The sequence below is a fragment of the Aquarana catesbeiana genome, linkage group LG04 (genome assembly GCF_042186555.1).
Source record: "Aquarana catesbeiana isolate 2022-GZ linkage group LG04, ASM4218655v1, whole genome shotgun sequence".
NCBI classification, from domain to species: Eukaryota; Metazoa; Chordata; class Amphibia; order Anura; family Ranidae; genus Aquarana; species Aquarana catesbeiana.
In genome coordinates, this window is record NC_133327.1 from 589,256,279 (window position 1) to 589,280,755 (window position 24,477).

Here is a 24,477-nt window from a genome sequence, read left to right on the forward strand (position 1 = left end):
AAATGCAAATCGCAAACGACCCTATTTGCAAGTGGGAATGGAGCCTTATAGACTAGGTTTCTATACCTGGCTATTTAATTCTTTTTCTACAAATTAAAAATAACAAAGGGCAAAGACATGAAGAAAAAGTTATAAAAATGTCAGCTAAAATTCTCGTTTTTGGACTAGATTGCTTTAAAAAAAGGATTTCTTGCTTATGCCATGCTGTTCTCAAACAATGCAAATATTCCAGAACCATCACACTTTAATATAACATTTGATAACTAAATGATACAAGGAATAAAGCTCTAAGAACGGTGGGGCTTAAAGCTGAGCTCCAGGTGTAAAATAGTTTCTGACTTTTTGGCTGGATTCACATTAGTCCATTGTGAATTGCAGCTCCGATTTCCCTGCAAAGATAAAAACGATTCATTCAGAGGTTCCTCTCCTTTGTAGCTGCAGATCAGCTGACCAAGGAGAGGGGGGAGGTGTAGTAGGAGGGGAAGAGAATTCCTGTTCAGAACGAACCACATCTGCGAATCAGATGCATTCCCATTGAAGATTATGTGCCTGCAATTCGCACCGCACTGCCTAGAAAACGCACACGAATTTTGTGCAATGTGGAGTATGGATGCAACGCACATATGTGAACCATACCCATTGAAAATAACATGTTTTCAAATGTTCAGCGAATTGGATGTGATGTAAGCCGCATACAATTCGCAATAGTGTGAACCCAGCCTCACTGTGTACAAATAAATGACCTGTAATGGTAGATCTCCTAGCTCCAGGTGGCTGCTGTTTTACGTAATATAATCCTAGTTTCATTCATGCCAAACCCTGATGTCAGTGCGAAACTACCGGTGATGCTGATCTCATACAATGAAAGGATCTCGTCAGATCTTTGGCCTAGGCCTGGAAACAAAGAAGTAACTGAAAAAAATGAAAAAAAAAAAAAAGTTTACAAGTAAATATGATATACCTTTCTATCTATTTACTAATGCTAGCAGCATAAGGATTAAAAATAGTCAAAGTGGATTGAGAGAGTGAAGTTCCACTTTAAGGTAAAAAGATTTCATGTCATTACAACAACTTTAACTTTAAGCTAATAAACAATTTTAATTTTACCCAAAAATGGGTAATAAACACTGTATTACCAAAAGTATTGGGACACCTGCCTTTACACGCACATGAACTTTACTGGCATCCCAGTCTTATGCCGCGTACACACGACCGGTTTTGCCGTCGGAATAAACTCCGAAGGTTCCTCCGCAGGAACTCCGACAGAATTCCATTCAAGCAGTCTTGCCTACACATGGTCAATCCAAAGTCCGACCGTCCAGAAGGTGGTGACGAACAACATGTACGATGGGTCTAGAAAAAGGAAGTTCAATAGCCAGTAGCCTTTTACTGCATATATTACATTAACCACTTGTCGAACGCCCATGGACATCCTTGGTTTGCAGTGGTTATACCGGGATGATGCCTGCACCTGCAGGCATTAACCTGGTATGAAAATTTCCAGCTGGCAATTCCCTGTAATGCAGAAGTGATTTGAGTGGCTAAACAGCCACTCGATCACTTCTGCAGGTGGTGGAGGAGGGTCCCACCCCCTTTCCCCGGCTCCACCATCAGATCGCGGAGCCCAGGAGCGATGAAACCCATGGCGATGGCTGCACAGAACAGAGAGCGAGGAACTGATGGTATTCCTCCCTCTCTGACCCCAGAAACTAGTATGTCGTCACTTCCTGTTCAGCCTCTCTGTTTACCTGCCAATTAGCAGGCGATTAGACCAATCTGTGTCTGATCGGCTGCATTGGAGGCCGGAGGAGAGATTTGGTGTCTAATAGACCTCAGATCTCTCCATAAAGAGGACCTGTCACGGCCCATGCTGTCACAAGGGAAGTTGTTCATCCCTTCAGATAGAAATAAAGGTAATAAAAAAAATAAATAACCGCTTGCAGACCGTATACTGTATATATGGTGGGTCTCCTGTGCAAAATCACTTACCTGTACGTGATTCTGCACTTCTGGGGTGCGTGCGTTATTGGACACAGCGGGAGCCAATCAGTGGGTCTGACAGATGCGATGGAAGCCAGGACCTGCCAATCGTTCGAGAAATAGACCTCTGCCTTCCCATAGTAAAAGCAACTTCTACACACTTAGTAAGCACTCCCTATGCACACCTTTAACCTTTGTTTGCCCTGATGTTAACCCCTTCCCTGCGAGTGTCATTAGTACAGTGGCAGTGCATATTTCTAGCACTGATTACTGTAATAATGTCGCTGGTCCCCAAAAAGTGTCACTTAGTTTCCGATTTGTCTGCCGCAATGTCATAGTCTCAGAATAAGTTATTGATCGCCGCCATTGCTAGTAAAAAAATTAAATAAATAAAAATTCCGTAAATCTATCCCATAGTTTGTAGACGCTATAACTTTTGCGTAAACCAATCAATATACGATTATTGGGATTTATTTTACCAAATGTAGCAGAATAAACATTGGCATAAACTGATGAAGAAATTCGATTTTTTCCATTTTTTATTCGATTTGTTTTAGAGCAGAAAGTATTTTTTTTTTTTTCAAAATTGTCAGTCTTTTTTGTTTATAGCGCAAAAAATAAAAACCGCAGAAGTGATACTAGTGATAAAGAAAGTGTTAAAAAAAAAGTTTTTGTATAAAATAAATGATAATACAAAAAAAAATGAAAAGCGGCCCCGTCCCCCCATGCTTACACGCAATTGTGAACGCATACATTACTCCCGCACACATATGTAATTGGTGATCACATCACACCTGAGGTATTTTCGGGAACGTCAGAGTGAGAGCAATAATTCTAGAACCAGACCTCCTGTGTATCTCTAAACTGGTAACCTGTAAAGGTGTTTAAATGTCGGTTATGGAGAATTTTACAATCCACAATTTTAAAGCGTGACATGTTAGGTGTAACATCATCTTTTATATTTTACAAAAAGATATTATATTGTGTTTGTGTGCAATAAAATTTTAAAAAAAAGTGTATTTTGCAATAGAATTCAATAAAGTGCATTTTTTTTTCAAAAATTTTGCATTTGGAAAACCGCTGCACAAATACCGTGACATAAAAAATTGCAACACCCATCATTTTATTCTATAGGTCCTATGCCTAATATATATATATATATATATATATATATGTTCGGGGGTTTTAACTAATCTTCAGGCCAAAAAATTATGTGCATAAAAAAACAGCTCTGGTAGTGAAAGCGTTAACTGCAGCAGAGAAAAGTCAGCTCATCAGGCTAGCTTGTGCAGCAGGATTGTGCATATGTGGAGGGGCAGGAATACACATAAAGGTTTTCTATACAGTATGTACTTTGTCCCGCAGTTCAGCTTTAAAACGTGTGAATGAGAAGCTGCAAGCGGCCAGTGACCACCCTACAGCAGGTGGAAGCACATCGCCGTCTGTAAGGGTCGAACTGACAGCAGCTTAAACTTATCCCCTCCTCTTCCCGACAGCGACCCTATCAGTGATCTCCCAGCCGTGCGTTGCAGGCCTCTGTTTAGCTGCACGGTCCCTGAGGAGCAATATGAAGTGAGGCTTGGAACGCACGGCCCCAAACTGCTCTTCCGCATTGGGTTCCTTCCCCTCCCCGCAATGGTGTGACGTTATTGCTGGTCAGTTCCGTGTTTACACACCCCGGGGAGGAAGAGAGGGAGAGAGGGCAGACAGCCGGGAAAGGAAGGCTGGAGCAGGGGACACTGCACCGCACCACAGTGATAGTGACAGAGACAGACAACAAAGGCAGTGACTGTTCTCCCTGTCCTCTCATTGTATGTGCTGGGGGGACATGCTGCGCTGTTAGTGAGGGAGGCTGGGGATATCAGGTGGCCCATCACCCTCCTCACACCATCCACATACACCTCTGAGCCTCGGCCCTGAGCGGGATGTTTTCCCGAAGAAGTCATGGAGACCTCAAGAAATCTACACAGAAAGTTCTGGACCCAAAGAAGGACGTCCCCACCCGCCTCAAACACCTCCGAGCTGTGCTGGGTATGTACTACTACTACTACTCAGTGTACTGTGCTGGGGATGTACTACTACTACTCTGTGTACTGTGCTGGGTATGTACTACTACTACTACTCAGTGTACTGTGCTGGGGATGTACTACTACTACTCTGTGTACTGTGCTGGGTATGTACTACTACTACTACTCAGTGTACTGTGCTGGGGATGTACTACTACTACTCAGTGTACTGTGCTGGGGATGTACTACTACTCTGTGTACTGTGCTGGGGATGTACTACTACTACTCTGTGTACTGTGCTGGGTATGTACTACTACTACTCTGTGTACTGTGCTGGGGATGTACTACTACTACTCTGTGTACTGTGCTGGGGATGTACTACTACTACTCTGTGTACTGTGCTGGGGATGTACTACTACTACTCTGTGTACTGTGCTGGGGATGTACTACTACTACTCTGTGTACTGTGCTGGGGATGTACTACTACTACTCTGTGTACTGTGCTGGGGATGTACTACTACTACTACTCTGTGTACTGTGCTGGGGATGTACTACTACTACTCTGTGTACTGTGCTGGGGATGTACTACTACTACTCAGTGTACTGTGCTGGGGATGTACTACTACTACTCTGTGTACTGTGCTGGGTATGTACTACTACTACTCTGTGTACTGTGCTGGGGATGTACTACTACTACTCTGTGTACTGTGCTGGGGATGTACTACTACTACTCTGTGTACTGTGCTGGGGATGTACTACTACTACTCTGTGTACTGTGCTGGGGATGTACTACTACTACTACTCTGTGTACTGTGCTGGGGATGTACTACTACTACTCTGTGTACTGTGCTGGGGATGTACTACTACTACTCAGTGTACTGTGCTGGGGATGTACTACTACTCTGTGTACTGTGCTGGGGATGTACTACTACTCTGTGTACTGTGCTGGGGATGTACTACTACTCTGTGTACTGTGCTGGGGATGTACTACTACTCTGTGTACTGTGCTGAGTATGTACTACTACTCTGTGTACTGTGCTGAGTATGTACTACTACTCTGTGTACTGTGCTGAGTATGTACTACTACTCTGTGTACTGTGCTGAGTATGTACTACTACTCTGTGTACTGTGCTGGGGATGTACTACTACTCTGTGTACTGTGCTGAGTATGTACTACTACTCTGTGTACTGTGCTGAGTATGTACTACTACTCTGTGTACTGTGCTGAGTAAGTACTACTACTCTGTGTACTGTGCCGAGTATGTACTACTACTCTGTGTACTGTGCTGGGGATGTACTACTACTACTCTGTGTACTGTGCTGGGGATGTACTACTACTACTCTGTGTACTGTGCTGGGGATGTACTACTACTACTACTCTGTGTACTGTGCTGGGGATGTACTACTACTACTCTGTGTACTGTGGATGTACTACTACTACTCTGTGTACTGTGCTGGGGATGTACTACTACTCTGTGTACTGTGCTGGGGATGTACTACTACTCTGTGTACTGTGCTGGGGATGTACTACTACTGTATGTACTACTACTCTGTGTACTGTGCTGGGGATGTACTACTACTCTGTGTACTGTGCTGGGGATGTACTACTACTACTCTGTGTACTGTGCTGGGGATGTACTACTACTCTGTGTACTGTGCTGGGGATGTACTACTACTGTATGTACTACTACTCTGTGTACTGTGCTGGGGATGTACTACTACTCTGTGTACTGTGCTGGGGATGTACTACTACTACTCTGTGTACTGTGCTGGGGATGTACTACTACTCTGTGTACTGTGCTGGGGATGTACTACTACTGTATGTACTACTACTCTGTGTACTGTGCTGGGGATGTACTACTACTCTGTGTACTGTGCTGAGTATGTACTACTACTCTGTGTACTGTGCTGGGGATGTACTACTACTACTCTGTGTACTGTGCCGAGTATGTACTACTACTACTCTGTGTACTGTGCCGAGTATGTACTACTACTACTCTGTGTACTGTGCTGAGTATGTACTACTACTCTGTGTACTGTGCTGGGGATGTACTACTACTACTCTGTGTACTGTGCCGAGTATGTACTACTACTACTCTGTGTACTGTGCCGAGTATGTACTACTACTACTCTGTGTACTGTGCCGAGTATGTACTACTACTACTCTGTGTACTGTGCCGAGTATGTACTACTACTACTCTGTGTACTGTGCCGAGTATGTACTACTACTACTCTGTGTACTGTGCCGAGTATGTACTACTACTACTCTGTGTACTGTGCCGAGTATGTACTACTACTACTCTGTGTACTGTGCCGAGTATGTACTACTACTACTCTGTGTACTGTGCCGAGTATGTACTACTACTACTCTGTGTACTGTGCCGAGTATGTACTACTACTACTCTGTGTACTGTGCCGAGTATGTACTACTACTACTCTGTGTACTGTGCCGAGTATGTACTACTACTACTCTGTGTACTGTGCCGAGTATGTACTACTACTACTCTGTGTACTGTGCCGAGTATGTACTACTACTACTCTGTGTACTGTGCCGAGTATGTACTACTACTACTCTGTGTACTGTGCCGAGTATGTACTACTACTACTCTGTGTACTGTGCCGAGTATGTACTACTACTACTCTGTGTACTGTGCCGAGTATGTACTACTACTACTACTCTGTGCACTGTGCCGAGTATGTACTATTACTCTGTGCCGAGTATGTACTATTACTCTGTGCCGAGTATGTACTATTACTCTGTGCCGAGTATGTACTACTACTCTGTGCCGAGTATGTACTACTACTCTGTGCCGAGTATGTACTACTACTCTGTGCCGAGTATGTACTACTACTCTGTGCCGAGTATGTACTACTACTCTGTGCCGAGTATGTACTACTACTCTGTGCCGAGTATGTACTACTACTCTGTGCCGAGTATGTACTACTACTCTGTGCCGAGTATGTACTACTACTCTGTGCCGAGTATGTACTACTACTCTGTGCCGAGTATGTACTACTACTCTGTGCCGAGTATGTACTACTACTCTGTGCCGAGTATGTACTACTACTCTGTGCCGGGGATGTACTACTACTCTGTGCACTGTGCCGGGGATGTACTACTACTACTACTCTGTGTACCGTGCCGGGGATGTACTACTACTCTGTGTACCGTGTCGGGGATGTACTACTACTACCCTGTGTACCGTGCCGGGGATGTACTACTACTACTACTACTACCCTGTGTACTGTGCCGGGGATGTACTACTACTCTGTGTACTGTGCCGGGGATGTACCACTACTACCACCCTGTGTACTGTGCCGGGGACGTACTACTACCCTGTGTACTGTGCCGGGGATGTACTACTACTACCACCCTGTGTACTGTGCCGGGGATGTACTACTACTACCCTGTGTACTGTGCCGGGGATGTACTGCTACTACCCTGTGTACTGTGCCAGGGATGTACTGCTACTACCCTGTGTACTGTGCCGGGGATGTACTGCTACTACCCTGTGTACTGTGCCGGGGATGTACTGCTACTACCCTGTGTACTGTGCCGGGGATGTACTGCTACTACCCTGTGTACTGTGCCGGGGATGTACTGCTACTACCCTGTGTACTGTGCCGGGGATGTACTGCTACTACCCTGTGTACTGTGCCGGGGATGTACTGCTACTACCCTGTGTACTGTGCCGGGGACGTACTGCTACTACCCTGTGTACTGTGCCGGGGACGTACTGCTACTACCCTGTGTACTGTGCCGGGGACGTACTGCTACTACCCTGTGTACTGTGCCGGGGACGTACTGCTACTACCCTGTGTACTGTGCCGGGGACGTACTGCTACTACCCTGTGTACTGTGCCGGGGACGTACTGCTACTACCCTGTGTACTGTGCCGGGGACGTACTGCTACTACCCTGTGTACTGTGCCGGGGACGTACTGCTACTACCCTGTGTACTGTGCCGGGGACGTACTGCTACTACCCTGTGTACTGTGCCGGGGACGTACTGCTACTACCCTGTGTACTGTGCCGGGGACGTACTGCTACTACCCTGTGTACTGTGCCGGGGACGTACTGCTACTACCCTGTGTACTGTGCCGGGGACGTACTGCTACTACCCTGTGTACTGTGCCGGGGACGTACTGCTACTACCCTGTGTACTGTGCCGGGGACGTACTGCTACTACCCTGTGTACTGTGCCGGGGACGTACTGCTACTACCCTGTGTACTGTGCCGGGGACGTACTGCTACTACTACTACTCTGTGTACTGTGCCGGGGACGTACTACTACTCTGTGTACTGTGCTGGCGATATACTCTGGGTGTACTCTGTGTGTACTGTACTCTGTACTGGGCTGAGTGTGTGCTTTGCAGGGGATGTAGTGGGTGTGACTTGTACTGAGTGTTTACTGTGCTGTGCTGGATATGTAGTGTAGTTTGCTGTGCTAGGTATGTATGTAGTGTACTCAGAGTGTGCTGTGTATGTAGTGTGTACTATACTTAGTTTGCTGGGTATGTAGTGTTCTGTGCTGGGGGTATATTCTGTGCCAGGTGTGTAGTGTGCTGGGCTTGTACTGTACTGGATTTGTAGTAACTTGTGATGGGTGTGTAGTGATGGGTATGTATTGTGCCTTGCTGGAAATGATGTGATCTGTGCTGGGTGTCTGCTGTGCTGCATATGTTGTATGCTATGTTGGATGTATAGTGACCTGTGTCGGGTATGTAGGGATATGTGTGGGGTGTGTAGTGGTCTGTGTACCGTGCTGGGAAGCCACAGTTGGCTCGGTGACCCCCCCATCATAAGATGACTGTCCTATGATTCCCTCACTCTTATCTTGTAGACACGTCGGGAAGTGGGAGGAAATCCTCAGGCAGACAGTTGTCACCAGTATAGGTGTTCTCATTGAAAGTGTTCTCCTCTAGTCATGTTCTGATGACCGCCTAGGACTTTGGCCCCTTTTGCATGGGTGCCCTCTGTTCGGTCTCTGCATGGAATCCTAGATCCCCCTGCTGAGTTGGATTAGAATAGAAGTGGATGTTATATATCTGTCCAGTCTGATTTTTACTCCTCCTTGTGATGGAGGAAAAAGAGGTCTATGTAATCCCTATAGGTGACCAGGTGATAGAAGACATGGGACCTCCTATCTCCTCTCCTCTCCAGGGGCACTGGATTCAAACTTTTCTCTGCTTAGGCTGATGAACCTGAATGGACCCGGGTGTGGGTACACATAGGCAGCCAAACACCTTCTTATATCGGGCCACTCATAGAAATACACTGTAGGAAGTTTTTGATCCATGTAATCACGGGTCATAAACAAAGTGACAGAAGAAGGTCCATGTGAAAGGGGCCATGGCGCCCAGGTTGGAGAGGGTGACCATCTCCAGAGGTGATACAGACTGCAAAAATCCCTGATCTAGGTTTAGCTTCGGATCCACTTTAACCATGGAGATCAATGGGGTGCTTTGTTCATATGTAAACAAGCACAGGTGATATGTACACAACATTGTGTCTGTGCAGCTGGCCTGCTTACCTGTGTGCACAGACCTCTGTCAATGTCCTCAGTCAGGGACTATGGGGCACATGTGGCCCTCGGGTCCCACTGTTGGTGCTTGGTACAGCTTTTAGTAGGTTCTTAGTAATTATAGGCTGGAATGCCTGCTTCATATTGCCATAATTATGTATTGTGCCTAATTGAGTTTGTTTTTGAAATAATTGATAATGAATAGACATACTGAGTTCTTACTGTATATATTGCTGTTCATTAAATCTGACCTTGGCTCACAGTCACATCAAGGTTGGGGATTTCTGATCAAATACAACAAACGTATCATATTTCTGCATGTGTTTGTATGAATAATTTGCTTTTGTGTGCAGTTGTGGCTTGTATACCTCTGCTGAGTCTGTGGAGGTGATCTGAACTGTCCTCAGTGTGCTAAAATTCCAAATACCAAACCTGCCTTTTTATTTCAATCTGAGTATATCCAGGGATATTAGATGTTTGGTAACTTTCCACACTCTCTGCGTTTTCTTATTTCTGAAGGCCACACATTCACTGTGGAAAGGGCATATTACAAACATAGTCCATTAGTGGTGTCACTGACTTGTGTTTGAATTTAATGCATCTATGGCCAAAACATTATTCATTTATTTATAGATAAAATCTAGATTGTTTTTGGATTGAGTAGGGAAGGGTAGGAGGCTCTGTTAGGGCTCTTTCACACGGACGATCCGTATGTCCGTTTTTCATCCTTCCGTTTTCGGATGGAAAAATGGACATACATGTATCCCTATGAAATAGCGGATGTCAGCGGATGAATGTCCGCTGACATCCGACCCCCTCCGATCCGAAAAAGTGTAACGGAGGAAAACCATACTTTTCCATCCGTGATCGGATCGGGTGACAACGGACTCTACGGTCCGTCATCATCCGATCCCCCATAGGGGAGAGCGGTGCTCTGACAGGTCCGTCGCTGCACAGTGTGCAGTGACGGACCTGTCATCTTCCTGCTCAGCGGGGATCGGCGCAGCGATCCCCGCTGAGTAAGCGGGTGTTCACGGGGCGGATCATCACTGATCCGCCCCGTTTGAAAGAGCCCTTAGGGGTCATCAGTGATGATCCGCCCCGTGAACACCCGCTTGCTCAGCGGGGATCGCTCCGCCGATCCCCGCTGAGCAGGGAGATGACAGGTACGTCACTGCACACTGTGTCAGAGCGCCGCTCTCCCCTATGGGGTATCGGATGACAACGGACCGTAGAGTCCATCGTGATGATTTGCAAGGTATTTTTGAAATTGATGGCAGCACCATGTCTCAAAAAAGTTGGAACACAGCAGCAGAAAGCTGGCAAAGTAAGTGGTACTAACAAGGAAAAGCTGGAAGAACATTTTTGCATTGGCAACAGGTCAGTAAAGTGGGTATAAAAAGAGCATCTTAGAGAGTCAAAGTGTCTCTGAAGTAAAGATGGTTAGAGGTTCACCAATCTGTGAAAAGCTGCCCTTATAAATGTTGAACTATTTCAGAACAATGTTCATAAATGTAAAATTGCAAAGACTTTAAATTTATCATCATCTACAGTACATAATAACTAAAACAATAACTAAAAAAACCCTGAAAAATGGCAATGCCTTGATGGCACAGCACCCTGTTTGAGAAAGACTAGTCTAGTCTAAAAAGGCATTTCCCCATATTTTCAATACATTTCTTCTCACTTTCTGTCTTTTCTGTCTTGGGCTTGGTCCACATCCTTGCAGTTTGCGATTGGTGCGTTCTACAGTGCATTTTGCGCTTTTTTTGACCATGCGATTTACGTTTTGCAGGGTTTTTTTTTTTGGTCAGTTTGTTGTTGGGCAGATTAAAAAATGCAAATCGCGGCAAAAAACGCACTAATTGCATTTCTGCAGCTTCTTCATTGAAGTCCTATGGAAGCAAAAAAGCAAAAAAAAAAAAAAGCACAGTTTAGAAAAGTCCCTGACCCTTTCCAAAAACGCAGTGGCAGAAAAAAAATCATAGAAAAAAATCATAGATGTGAACATGTCCCATAGGAAACCATGTTAAATGGACTGTAGTGCGTTTCTGAAAAAAGCAGCAAAGCAGCAAGAAACGCATAGGTGTGAACCAGGCCTTAGTGAATGAGAAATGTTCTCCAATGAGTTGCAGTCTGTATAAAAAAAAAAAGGTAGTTTTTAATCATTACTTACTATATCCAAAATATAAAGAAAAAAAAAGTGACTAGAGCAGCTTTTCTCAAAACATTTTAGTTTAAACTCTTAAAATAATGTTCAAGTCTTGGGGAAACCCCTGCTAAAAATGATTTTGTAGTTAAAGTATGGTATCTTGGCCACATTACGTTTTTGTGTTCAAAAAGAGATGGTTCTCTTACACTGGTGGTTATTGGGAAGAATGCCCTGTTATGCTGGTGGTCAGGGTAATGCCCCCATACATTGCTTTCTTGCCTTAATGAGATGTTCATTTTTCCCTGCTGAGGATGCAGAGGTAGGCCGATGTTAGGTAGGCAGTGTTAGCTGTGTATAGAAAATTTGACATGCAACAGGAGATGATCATATCAAGTGAAAAGGAATTGCTTCTAGCTTTGTGTTTCAGTATGCCTAAATAAAGGCCCTATTGTGCTGGTACATTTATTTTTGTCACTACAGCTTTTCTGCTGTACGAACTTGTGGGTAACTTGTTGGCAATGTCTATAATGGCGTGGATAAGTGGGTACTATTGGTTGAAACCTCTCAATGTCTCTCGTGTATGTCAGAGCATCTTGTAATAAATCTTTTGCAGTTTCTGTTAAAGTGCATGTTATGGGAAAAAACTGTACCTCCCTACAGTACATGCATATTTCCCCAAGTTTTTGTCTCTCTAATAGAGAACATGTACAGAAAAATATCTTGATCCTGCCAGAAATCCAGTGAATATCTAACTTCTTGTTTTTAAAGTGGAACATCACCCAAAATCAATCATTGTACATCATCCTTTCCTTGCCTAATTGTTTAAAGTATCATTATAAGATTTACCCTCCAATCTAAGTTTATACCTGTGGATCCTGCCAGTGCAGCTTTACTTCCTGTGGAGGCCCATGAACCGTAGCATAGCACCTCTGAATTAGAATCTCCATTGTCAGCCCTCCAATGTATCTCCACATTAATGTGAGTGAATGATGTCCTTGTGCCTGCACCCAGCACTCAACGTTCTCTGTGCTCTCTACAGACACAGCTCCTTTGCTCTCCTATAGCACTATCTTGTCCATTCCCTAGTCCAGGGGTCTCCAATCTTTCTAAACAAAGGGACAATTTAGTGTACTTTAGAGTGGCCAGACTGTGGTGAGTGGGAGTAGAAAATGCCCCGGGGTCAGTGTAAATAATCATTGTCCCATCACTGGCATTAGAAAAATTGGTGTATTTCGCGCTGACATATATCAAATAGTAGCCAGCACAACACTAAGACAAGTGTAAATCGAGGGATATTTAAAAAGTAAAATTTTGTGCAGCGCTCAAAAAATGAAAATTAATGTATATACAAACTAATATACACTGTGCAATGACCACAAAAATGAATAATAATGAAAAAGAGTCCAGACATGGAGGTCCCATATTTTGGTGGTTACACCATAAGCCTTGTTGACTCACTAAACATATGTCCATTTGAGTCCTTCCATTCCTTTAAAGCGGTAGTAAACCCGCACCTTTTTTTTTTTTTTTTTTTTAAAACAAAAAAAACCTGCAAGGCAAAGGCATAATGAGCTAGTATGCAGCACATACTAGCTCATTATGAAATACTCACCTTAGAACGAGGCGTCGGTATCTCACCCGATCCACACTGAGTGAGCTGATGTGTTGCCTCGGCGTGTCTTTCGGGTATCGCGGCTCTGGCGCTGTGAGTGGCCGAAACCGCGATACTTCGAGTCTTTTTCCCGGCAAGGTCTGGCAGTTCTGCCGGACCTTCAGCCGTGCCTTAGCGCATGCGTCGCATGACGTCAGCGGCTGCATGAAAAGTAAAGATCTCCTAAACCTATTAATTTTACCTACAGGTAAGCCTTATTATAGGCTTACCTGTAGGTAAACGTTCAAAAAAAAGTCTATACAACTACTTTTAAGCCTCCTCACTAACCGGTGGTGGTTCTTTTTGTCTGTGTCTTCACCTCAACATTGATGTCATGTGGAATCTCACTTCTAGTTACACGATTTGTTTTCACCGTCTACTCAAGGACTGTTATGTTTTATATTTTAAAAAACCTTTTATATGATGGCACGTGGACTTTAGTTTGGGTGTGAGTTCCACATGTCTTTTTCACTATTATTCATTTTTGCGGTCATTGCACAGTGTATATTGGTTTGTATATACATGAATTTTCATTCATTTTTTGAGCGCTGCACAAAATTTTACCTTTCACCCTTCGCTGGCATAGTTAGAGGAATAGTACCCCTTCGTTGGCGTCAGTGGAGGGGGGGGTAGTGCCCCATCATTGGTGTCAGTGGGGGGGGCCTTGTATCACAGTGGGAGAAATAGTACCCAAGGGTCAGAGAGAGGCAAGCTAAAGGCCACATCTGGCACTCGGCCTGCAGTTTGGAGACCACTGCCCTAGTCAATAGAGCACCCAGAGGGGAAGCAATTAGATCAAGGTATTGGTGATTATGTGACTATAGTAAAATAATGCTAATGTTAACACTGTAATGTTTTGGATATCTTTAGTGTGCATGTCCTTGCCATCCACTTTAAGCTGACAACTTTTTGCACTGAAATCCCCAAAAGCATTATCAGCCCTCTCTCCTACTGGTTACAGAACATCTCCCCCATCTTGTGTTATGGAGATGAGAAGAGGGGTAAGTGCTCTATAGTCTAGCAAGAGAAAGCTAGGCAGTGCTCAAACAGGAAGTTAGGAGCACACAGGATTTCCGGTGAAGCAACAGGTAATAAAAGCTTTAGCATCGTAGTTCTTGTTTGAAATAGCTTGTATAACAATGTATCTGTATATTTATGTTGATGTATGCAATATAAGTATGATTTTATACCTATATTAACCGTAACTAAAGTGTTGGACCTTTAATACTGCTTTTGAAGTAAACCTGACCTGGCCTAAAATGTATTGAATGTAAGACTCTATTCACACCAGATCGATTTTAATCGCAGGCGGAATTGCCACAATTCTGAATGGTGGCAAAATGCGGGACGCATTTGCCATGCTATTATTTCTCAGTGGCACCCCAAACGCAATGTGATTTTGCAGTTTGCAATGCTATTCTCAATTGCACCCCAAACGCGGTGCGATTATTTTATTTTTCCCACGATTGTTGCATGACCAATTGCGGGACGCATGTCGCCAAAAGAAGTTCCGGTTGCCATTGAGAAATAATGGCATGGCAAATGCATCCCATGTTTTGCCGCAATTCTGAATTCCACCCGCAATTCAAAGCGCCCAGGTGTGAATGGAGCCTAACAGTGCTAAAGTGCAGGCACCTTGTGGTGTCTGCAAGTATGTGTATTGTTTAGGGAAATCCCTGTATAACTCCTACCACCAAGCTGCACATAGACCTCAGTCATTTAGTAGTCAGATGCCAAAACCTTACTGGGCTTTTGACACTTGAATAACAGGATATAATCTTGAATTTGGCAAAAGTTCAAGGCCCATGTACAGCCTGGGCCTAGGATTCAGGGGGGACTGCATTGGGACTAATTTGAAGACTAAGGCTAGCCATACACATGTTGAATCTATAAGAGCTGGCCTATGATGCTTTAGGGACAATTCACACCATAGAAATGCAGGGTGGATGTGTTCCAGATGCTTTTCTGCATGTGCATGTTTGCCGCATTTTTTTAATGCATTTTGGTGTGTTTTTGATGGAGTGCAGTGCACCCCCCCTCCTTTTTTTTCTTAACCTTAAATAAGGACGTGTGTTCCAGTGTGTTTTTGCATTTTACAGTGTTCCAGTGCTGGAAAAATGCAGCATATAACTTACATTCCATGTGTTTTTTTTTTTTTTTTTTTTTTTTTTTTAATGCAGAAAAAAAATGCACTAGACTGCATGTGGTGTGAACTGGCCCTTATTGGATATAAGAATTCTTATATAGTGGAATTAAACTACACTATAGTTTAAAAATGTGGAATTAAACTACACTATATTTTTAATATAAAAATGATATAATGCCTCCCCCCCCCCGGAGCTTTATGCAAATCGGTGCTAGTATGCACCACATATTAGCACATTATGGCAGATTTACCTGTAAAACAATGCCCTTCTGCGATGCGCTGTCAGTGCTCCCGCTGGGCACGAGCGTTTCCATCTTTTCTTGGTCTTCCTTCCGGGTTCAGTCTGTTTGGTTCCTTTAAATGGCGGGCCAGCGATGATCTCACTCTTGTGCACATGTGAGTCACATTATGATGACACAGAGTGGTGCTGTAAATGTATGCTGAGCTGCATGTGCACCTGTGTGTGCCTTTCTTTGGGGGCACTCGTGCGGGCTCGGTTTTAAAGACACAGGCAGCAGGACTCGGCCTCGCCTGGCACTCCCTCCTCACTGGCTTTGACTGACTGTAGCAGAAGCCAATGGCTCCTGCTACCTCAGCAAAGCTGGAGAGACCAGGAAGCGAGGGGGGAGAAGAGCTGCTGATGGGCACAACGCTGGATCGAATGAGGGTTCATGTAAGTAAAAGTGGGTAGTAAGAGAAGATGCTGATGCCTAAACCTTCACCTAATGCATTAAGGTTAAAAAAAACATTTAGGCTCACTTGAAGTGATTTTGAGAAATTGGTAGTACCTTTTGGCTGCCTCTATTATGTCACTACAAAAGTTAGCAGTGATGTTGGGGCTGGTGGAAAGAATGCCTTCTATTGTAGGATCAATGTAGTCAGAATGTAGATGTCCCATTTCACAATGAAGTTTTTACAGTTCATGAAGTTATTGAAAAAATAATCACATTTTTTTGTTCTTCTAAGCAAGAAGAGGGTGGTGGATGTTCATAAACCCAGAGCCAGTATTTAAACTACTCTAAATGAGAGCAGTCCTGTGAATTGTTAGTTGTGTATATCTGCCTTATTTGATAGTGTGATGGTCTTTAGGAAAAGGTCTTTGTGTTGGGCGTAATAAAAGGCTGTAAAATGTGTTGGTGCCTTGTTTAACTACTATTTTTGTTTAAGATTAGCACAAGGGGAGCTTTCGCTGTAATTCTGTCAGCAGAACATTAACTATATTCACCAGGGGGAAAGAAAAATCCATAAAACTTACTTCACACAGGATTCGGTTTGTAAGCATTAGTCTGAAGGCAATGGGGTTGATTTACTAAAAAGCAAATAGGCCGTTCACTTTGCAGGGGGGTTTTCCCCAGAGTTTAGTGGATAAGGTGAAGCTCTGTTGACTTCCATCATTCCATCATCCAGAAAATGCTGTTTTTTTTGTTTTGTTTTTTCTTGCATGTGTTTGGGTATTCTTTGAAAAATGAAATTTTACCACGTTCACTAAGCCTTTGCCTTTAATAATTCAACCCCCTATATGTACAGCTAACATTTAGAAGGCTTTTGGTACATCTTGTTAGTGCTGTTATTTGGGAATGTTCTACAATCAGATATTTCTGGACCATGGTCGATCAGCTAGTTTTTTCTGTCTTAGATTCTAGTATTGTTAGGAATCTCTGTGAAGCCTTACTGGATCTTAAACCATCTGAATCTTCTGTTATCTTCACTGGCACTAAACAGGCCATTATTTGGGTGACACAAACAATGTCATGGCTACGTGTTCAGTGAAAAGCTAGCAGCCATCCTACATGCTCAAATAAAAAATGTGGACCTGTCCTTTTTGGGGAGAATTCTCTCTGGACATTCCCATCAGTGCCCACAGTGCTGCCCATCAGTGCCACCTACCAGTGCCCATCATTTGCCACCTATCAGTGGTACCTATCAGTGCCGCCTTAACTGTGCCCATTAGTGCTGCCTGAACTGTGCCTATCCATGCCCATCAGTGCAGCCTATCAGTGCCGCCTCATCAGCGCATATCAATGAAGGAGAAAAATTACCTGTTTGCAAAATCTTATGACAAACTACCGTATGAAACCATGATTTTTTTTTTTTTTCCAAATTTTCCATCTTTTTTTGGTACTTTAGCAAAAAATAAAAATCCCAGCTGTGATTAAATGCCACCAAAAGAAAGCTCTATTTGTGGGAAAAAAAAATTATAAAAATTTCATTTGGGTACAGTGTTGTATGACCGCGCAATTGTCATTCAAAGTGCGTCAGCGCTGAAAATTGGTCTGGGCAGGAGGGGGGTTTAAGTGCCCAGTAAGCAAGTGGTTAAACAGGTGTTCAAGGTTATCCTGTTCAGCAAGCCCAGGATCTGGCAAGCTACTAGCAGCTTTGTTTGCAATAGTTGCTATGAGAGAGTCTATCTTTCTGGCCTTGCGCCCTTCGCTAAGCACAACGCAAGAAGCTCCTGGCTGGTCTTCCTTTTTGCGATGAAACGGCTATTTGGGGATGATTTGGGTAATACATCCAAAGAAATTCTAGTGGAAAGTACCCCTTTGCCATTTAAGAAAAGGAGTAAACTTATTTTCATTTTAACAAGTTCCTTCTCCTGTGCCAGGGGCATCAAGCCTCCAGGCAGTCACGACGGCTTCCGCCATCAAGTTCAAAAGGTAATCCACAGGGTCCACCCCAGGGACAAAAGAGGTCTTGGGGGAGGAAACCTACAAAATACTAAAGCCTCCTTATGAGGAGGTGCCCCTGCTGGCTCGAGTAGGGGGAATACTTCTGCAGTTCTCAAGGTTCTGGCAGGAAGAGTGTTGAGACAGATGGGGGACTTCCTCAATAGCTCCAGGGTACAAACTGGAGTTCCAAGAGTTCCCGATCAAACGTTCCTAAGGATCCAGAGAAAAAGAAGTCTTTCTTTCAAGCTTTGGAGCATCTTTTGGCAAAAAGTGATCATGGTGGTCCCCATGTAAGGCTCTATTCACACTAATGCGTTTTTTGATGCATTTTGCAAAAATGCATGGGAATTTTTTAACATGGGTTCCTATGGAACATGTTCACATCAATGCATTTTTGTGCCTCTGCGTTTTTAGAAAGGGTCGGGGACTTTTTTTCATGCAAAATGCACCGTTTTGCATGTAATAGAATTCATCCAAAACGCAAGTACCGCGTTTTTTGCCACGTTTTTATTACGTTTTTGGTGCGTTTTGCGTTTTTTTTTCTTTCTTTTTTTTTTTTTTACACTGTATACAGTATAAAAAAAAAAAAAAGAAAAAAAGCAAAATGGAAAAAGCGGCAAAAACGCATGTTCACAAACGTGGCAAGCACCGCAAAAAGTACTGCGGAAACGCTCAAAAGCAGCATGCATAAATTTGAATTGAGCCTTAGAGCAGGGGTTGGGATTTGGTTCAAACCGTTATTCACGGTGCCAAAACCGAATGGACATTCTGGATCTCAAAAATCTAATTCAATTCCTGAATATAACCACTCTTTTTTCCGTATGGTGTCAATCCAATCAGTTGTCTCCATCCTACAAGGAGGAGAACTTCTGACGTCAATCGACATCAAAGATGCATACCTCCATGTGCCTATTTCCTCGCTCAACAGTAATATCTACTTTTCAAGGTAGAAAATCATAATTTTCAGTGTGTAGCTCTGCTTTTCTGTCTAGCTACTGCACCTGTTTACAAAGGTTTTGGCCCCTCCTCTAGCCAGATTAAGGGGCCAGGGTATAATGATTATAGTTTACCTAGACGATCTGTTCTAGACCAGTTGGTAGCTCACTTAGACCAAAGTATGGTCACGACATTCAACTACCTGGAATACCTAGGTTGGATTCTCAACCTAGAAGAAATCTTCTTTAAAACCATGAAGAAGGCTAAAATACTTGGGTCTGATCATAGATACACCCAGAAAAGGGTATTCTTGCCCCAGGCAAAGATCAGTGCCATAAAGGAACTGATTCAGGTGGTCAAAGCAAGATGAATTCTTCTATTCAGCTTTGCATGAGTTTGTTGGGAAAGATGGTGGCTTCATTCAAGGCCGTTCCTTATGCTCAGTTTCATTCGAGACTGCTACAAAACAGTATCCTATCGGCTTGGAACAAAAGGGTTCAGGCTCTAGATTTCCCAATGTGTCTGACTCCAAAGGTGCGCCAGAGCCTCAGTTTATGGTTAATAACCAAAAATCTGCAAAGGGGAAAATCCTTCCTTCAGTTACCTGAGATCACCCAGATAAGCATTTTTTTTTTTCCCTCGTAAAAGGTTTTTTCACACTTTATCCTATGGTGGAGAAAATTTCTCTAAAAGTGGGGTATACCAGCAATTTAAAGCTGCTATATCTTCTGTGAATAAGAGTTTGACTTGTCCGGCAGACAATGCTCAAATGCTTAGGGGTCCAACGGATAAAAATTCCTATTAAAAAAAAAAAACAGTTTGACTTGTCCTGCCAGGGTTCAACCCGACAATGCCACAGCAATGGCCTATATTAATCACCAGGGGGACACAAGAAGTTGTGTGGCCCAGAGAGAGGTGAATCATATCCTATCCTGGGCAGAAAACAATGTACTTTGCCTATCGGCAGTCTTCATTCTAGGAATAGAAAATTGGCAGGCGGACTACTTGAGTCGCCAGCAGCTGTTCCCAGGAGAATGGTTCCTTCACCCCGATATCTTCCTGTCAGTATGTCAAAGATGAGGGATCCCAGACGTAGATCTGTTTGCGTCTAGGTTCAACAAAGAAATCGACAACTTTGTGTCAAGAACAAAGAATCCGCTAGCATGCGGAACAGATGCCTTGCTTTTCCCATGGAATCGGTTCTCACTAAGTTATGCATTCCCTCCTATTTTGCCTGCGTCCACGACTTCTACGCAGGATCAAGCAGGAAGCGAAGTCGGTAATTCTTGTGGCCCCCAGCGTAGCCCAGGAGATCTTGGTATGCAGAGATTGTAAAGATGGCGGTAGGGGACCCATGGACCCTACCGCCATGGCCAGACCTCTCGCAAGGTCCAGTATTCCATCTTACTTTACAAACACTAAATTTACCGGTTTGGCTATTGAGACCCACATTCTGAAAAAGCGTGGGCTGTCAGGTTCAGTGGAGTCTACTCTGCTTAATGCAAGTAACCCGGCCTCCAGAGTCATATATTGTAGAGTCTGGGAGGCATATGTCTCCTGGTGTGAATCCAGGGGTTGGCACCCCAGGAAGTATAACATAGGTAGAATCCTTGACTTTCCACAGATGGGATTAGAAATAAAGCTGGTCTTGAGTACTATCAAGGGCCAGGTTTCGGCCTTATCGGTATTATTTCAGCGACCACTTGCTTCACACTCTTCACAAACTCTGGTTTGTAGCTTATTCAGGGGGTAACGCGGCTTAATCCTCCGGTTAGGTCACCCCTGAACCCTTGGGACTTGAATTTAGTCCTGTCGGCATTACAGAAACAGCCTTTTGAGCGGATATGACATATTCCCTTGGTCCTTTTGACAAGGAAACTAGTTTTTCTGCTAGCCATATCTTCTGCAAGAAGGGTATCAGAGATGGCTGCTCTTTCGTGTAAAGAGCCATATTTAATTATTCACAAGGATAAGGTTGTATTGCGTCCTCATCCTAATTTTCTACCGAAGGTAGTGTCAGGTTTTCATTTAAATCAGGATATTGTTCTACCTTCATTTTTCCCAGAATCCCGTTCTGCGGAAGAAAAGTCACTACATTCTCTGGATGTGGTGAGAGCAGTCAAAATCTATTTAAGGACGACTGCTCTTGACAAGTGATTGTTCAAGCTTATGGTTTAAAGAGGAAAGTTCCACCTTTTCATATTAAAGCGCACTCCACCAGGGCTGTTAGTACTTCCTGGGCAGTGCATTACCAAGCTTCCATGGCTCAAATCTGCAAGGCTGCAGCTTGGTCTTCAGTCCATACATTTACCAGATTCTATCAAGTAGATGTAAAAGATCATGAGGCTATCGCCTTTGGGCGCAGTGTGCTGCAGGCAGCACTATAAGTCCTCTGGTCTCATGGTGCCCTACTTTTGTTGTGTCTCCCTCCCTTCAGTTGGCATTGCTATGGGACATCCCACATAGTAACTACTAATGGCTCTGTGTCCCGTGATGTACGATAAGAAAATAGGATTTTTATAACAGCTTACCTGTCAAATCCTTTTCTTTGAAGTACATCACGGGACACAGAGGTCCCTCCCTTCTTTCTGGTATACACGTGCTTTGCTACAAAAACTGAGGTATTCCCAGTAGTGGGAGGGGTTATATGTGGAATGGACTTTCCTGTCTTAGGGTGTCCATCACCTGAAGGTGGCCTATAACCCACATAGTAACTACTATGGCTCTGTGTCCTGTGATCTACTTCAACGAAAAGGATTTTACAGGTAAGCTGTTATAAAAATCCTATTTTTTAAGTTCATCTAAGTTTTTGTTCTCTGGTTATGTAAAACCTGCCCTTCTTTAATTACTCACACTGCAAGTGGACCAATAGAGCAAAGTTCAATATTCCCAAATTGCTTCATTACATTTCAGTTTTAGATAGACTTTTATACCAAACCATGCCTCAATGAAGTGTGAATGCACCCTTCTTGTGGCCTGTGTGTTGAGATGCTGCCTCTTTGCTGATCCCCAGCCACTGCATGTACTCTACACTTGGGTGTGTTGAATATCTGCTCCCTCGGTTTTGTGTATATATGACCCAGTGATGACAGGGTGACTTTAAAGATAATCTATGGTCACAGCATACATGTTCCTTTTAATAGCACCAGTATTGTAATAGTAATTCAAACAATAGTTTATGTTTGACAATCCCATATAAGCTTAGTTTAAAAATCCTCCTTTTTTATGTTGAGTTCTGCCTGTCTGCTGGCCATCTCTTTCCACAAATTCCTGGATTCACTACATGCTTTGCAACTTCTCTTCTGCTGTGTACTTTCAATTTCTAAGGGCTACATATCCCATGGTACCTTGCTGCCTGCAAGCAGTGATTCCTGTACTGACGCTGCCTCCAAATCCTCCTCCCAGCACCTCTGCAGTTCAGAAGGCAGGCTCTGTAAAATATGTGACGCAGCAGTGCCTACTCACAGGGAATGGTGAACGTGTGTTGCAGAATTCAAAGCAGTAAATGTGTGGGAATCTTCACATAGTAAGTTTACAAACTTCAAGATTGTTTGGATTAATAGGAGTAGGCTAGAAATTACTGAAATATATAAATTTTGACATTTGATCATAGATTTAAGCTTTAAGTAACATTGTACATCTGGGTTGCCACGGAAAACAAACTGCTGCTTGACTTCTGTTTTAGCAGACGACTGCTGCTCGACTTCTGATTATGTTATCTAAAACTCGCCATACACATTACTGCGTGACTGTTTAGTCTTTTTTTTATATTTAACTTATTTTTTCTTGTAACTTATTTTCAGGTTTACCAAAATTATATATGTAAATTGAGGACCTACTTTAAAGTGGGGTTCCACCCAAAAAAACAAAAATACCTGAAAAATTCTAAAAAAAAAAAACCAAAAAAAATTTGGATATTTTTTTTTTTTTACTTACCTCTAAATGCCTGTTGCTAGGTGGTCCCTCGTAGTCTGCCTCTTCCTTTGCCTGGGCTGGTGACATCACTTCCCCCTTGGCACAGGAAGGGCTCGGCTCTGCTCCCTCCCTCCTGTCAATCATCTGGGATCCATTACAGGTCCCAGGTGATTGAGCGGCCAATCACGGCGCGCGGTGCCGCTCGCGCATGCGCAGTGGGTGCCAGGCTGTGAAGCCACAGCAGGCACCCACAGTTGAAATGCCGACGAGCGGAGGGGGGGGATGAGCGGGGCTTCGATCCCCCGCATCGCTGGACCCAGGGACAGGTAAGTGTCCAATTAAAAGTCAGCAGCTGCAGTATTTGTAGCTGCTGACTTTTAATTTTTTTTTTTTTTTTTTTTTTAATGGACCCCCTGGGTGGAACTCCTCTTTAAATATTCACTTCTGTTCACGCTGCAACTCCTTTGTCGTGCAATTTCCAATGCGACTATGCAGTAGAAAGTAGTGCAGGAACTTTTTTTAAAAGTCATGACTTGAGTCACATTGGTTGGAACCTCATCGGATCAGTGTGAACCGGGGCTTAGGAAGACCCTTGTAGAAAATACAGTGCCTTGAAAAAGTATTCATACCCCTTAAAAGTTTCCACATTTTGTCATGTTACAACCAAAAACGTAAATGTGTGTTATTGGGATTTTATGTGATAGACCAACACATAAAGTGGCACATAATTGTGAAATGGCAGGAAAATTTATAAATGTTTTTTTACAATGTGTTACAAATAAATATGTGAAAAGTGTGGCATGCATTTGTATTCAGCCCCCTTTACTCTGTTACCTCTAACTAAAATCTAGTGGAACCAATTGCCTTCAGAAGTCACCTAATTAGTAAATAGAGTCCACCTGTGTATAATTTAACCTCAGTATAAATACAGCTGTTCTGTGAAAACCTCAGAGGTTTGTTAGAGAACCTTAGTGAATAAACAGCATCATGAAAGCCAAGGAACACACCAGACAGGTCAGAGATAATGTTGCAGAGAAGTTTAAAGCAGGGTTAGTTATAAAAAAAAATATCCCAAGTTTTGACCATCCCACGGAGCACTGTTCAATCCATCATCCGAAAATTGAAAGAGTATTGGACAACTACAAACCTACCAAGACATGGCGGTCCACCTAAACTGACAGGCTGGGCAAGGAGAACATTAATCGGAGAAGCAGCCAAGAGACCCACGGTAACTCTGGAGGAGCTGCAGAGATCCACAGCTTAGGTGGGAGAATCTGTCCACAGGACAACTATTAGTTATGCACTCCACAATTCTGGCCTTTATGGAAGTGTGGCAGGAAGAAAGCCATTGTTGAAAGAAAGCCATAAGTAGTCCCGTTTGCAGTTTGCGAGAAGCCATGTGGGGAACACAGCAAACGTGGAAGAAGGTGCTCTGGTCAGATGAGACCAAAATGGAACTTTTTGGCCTAAAAGCAAAACGCTATTTGTGGTGGAAAACTAA

At 43.5% G+C, this 24,477-nt stretch overlaps 1 protein-coding gene across 4 annotated transcripts in view; it reads left to right on the plus strand.

Moving 5' to 3' along the window:
- Positions 1-3,575: 3,575 nt before the first annotated feature.
- The window catches only part of RALGAPA2 (Ral GTPase activating protein catalytic subunit alpha 2), a 604,731-nt gene continuing 583,829 nt past the window's right edge, over positions 3,576-24,477 (plus strand). For 2 of the 4 annotated variants that reach the window (XM_073628147.1, XM_073628145.1), the window contains exon 1: positions 3,576-4,011. In XM_073628147.1, the coding sequence (XP_073484248.1) occupies positions 3,906-4,011 (106 nt within the window). In that variant the 5' untranslated portion in view covers positions 3,576-3,905. The remainder of the gene's footprint in view (positions 4,012-24,477) is intronic. The other 2 variants (XM_073628148.1, XM_073628149.1) reach the window with 1 other exon arrangement.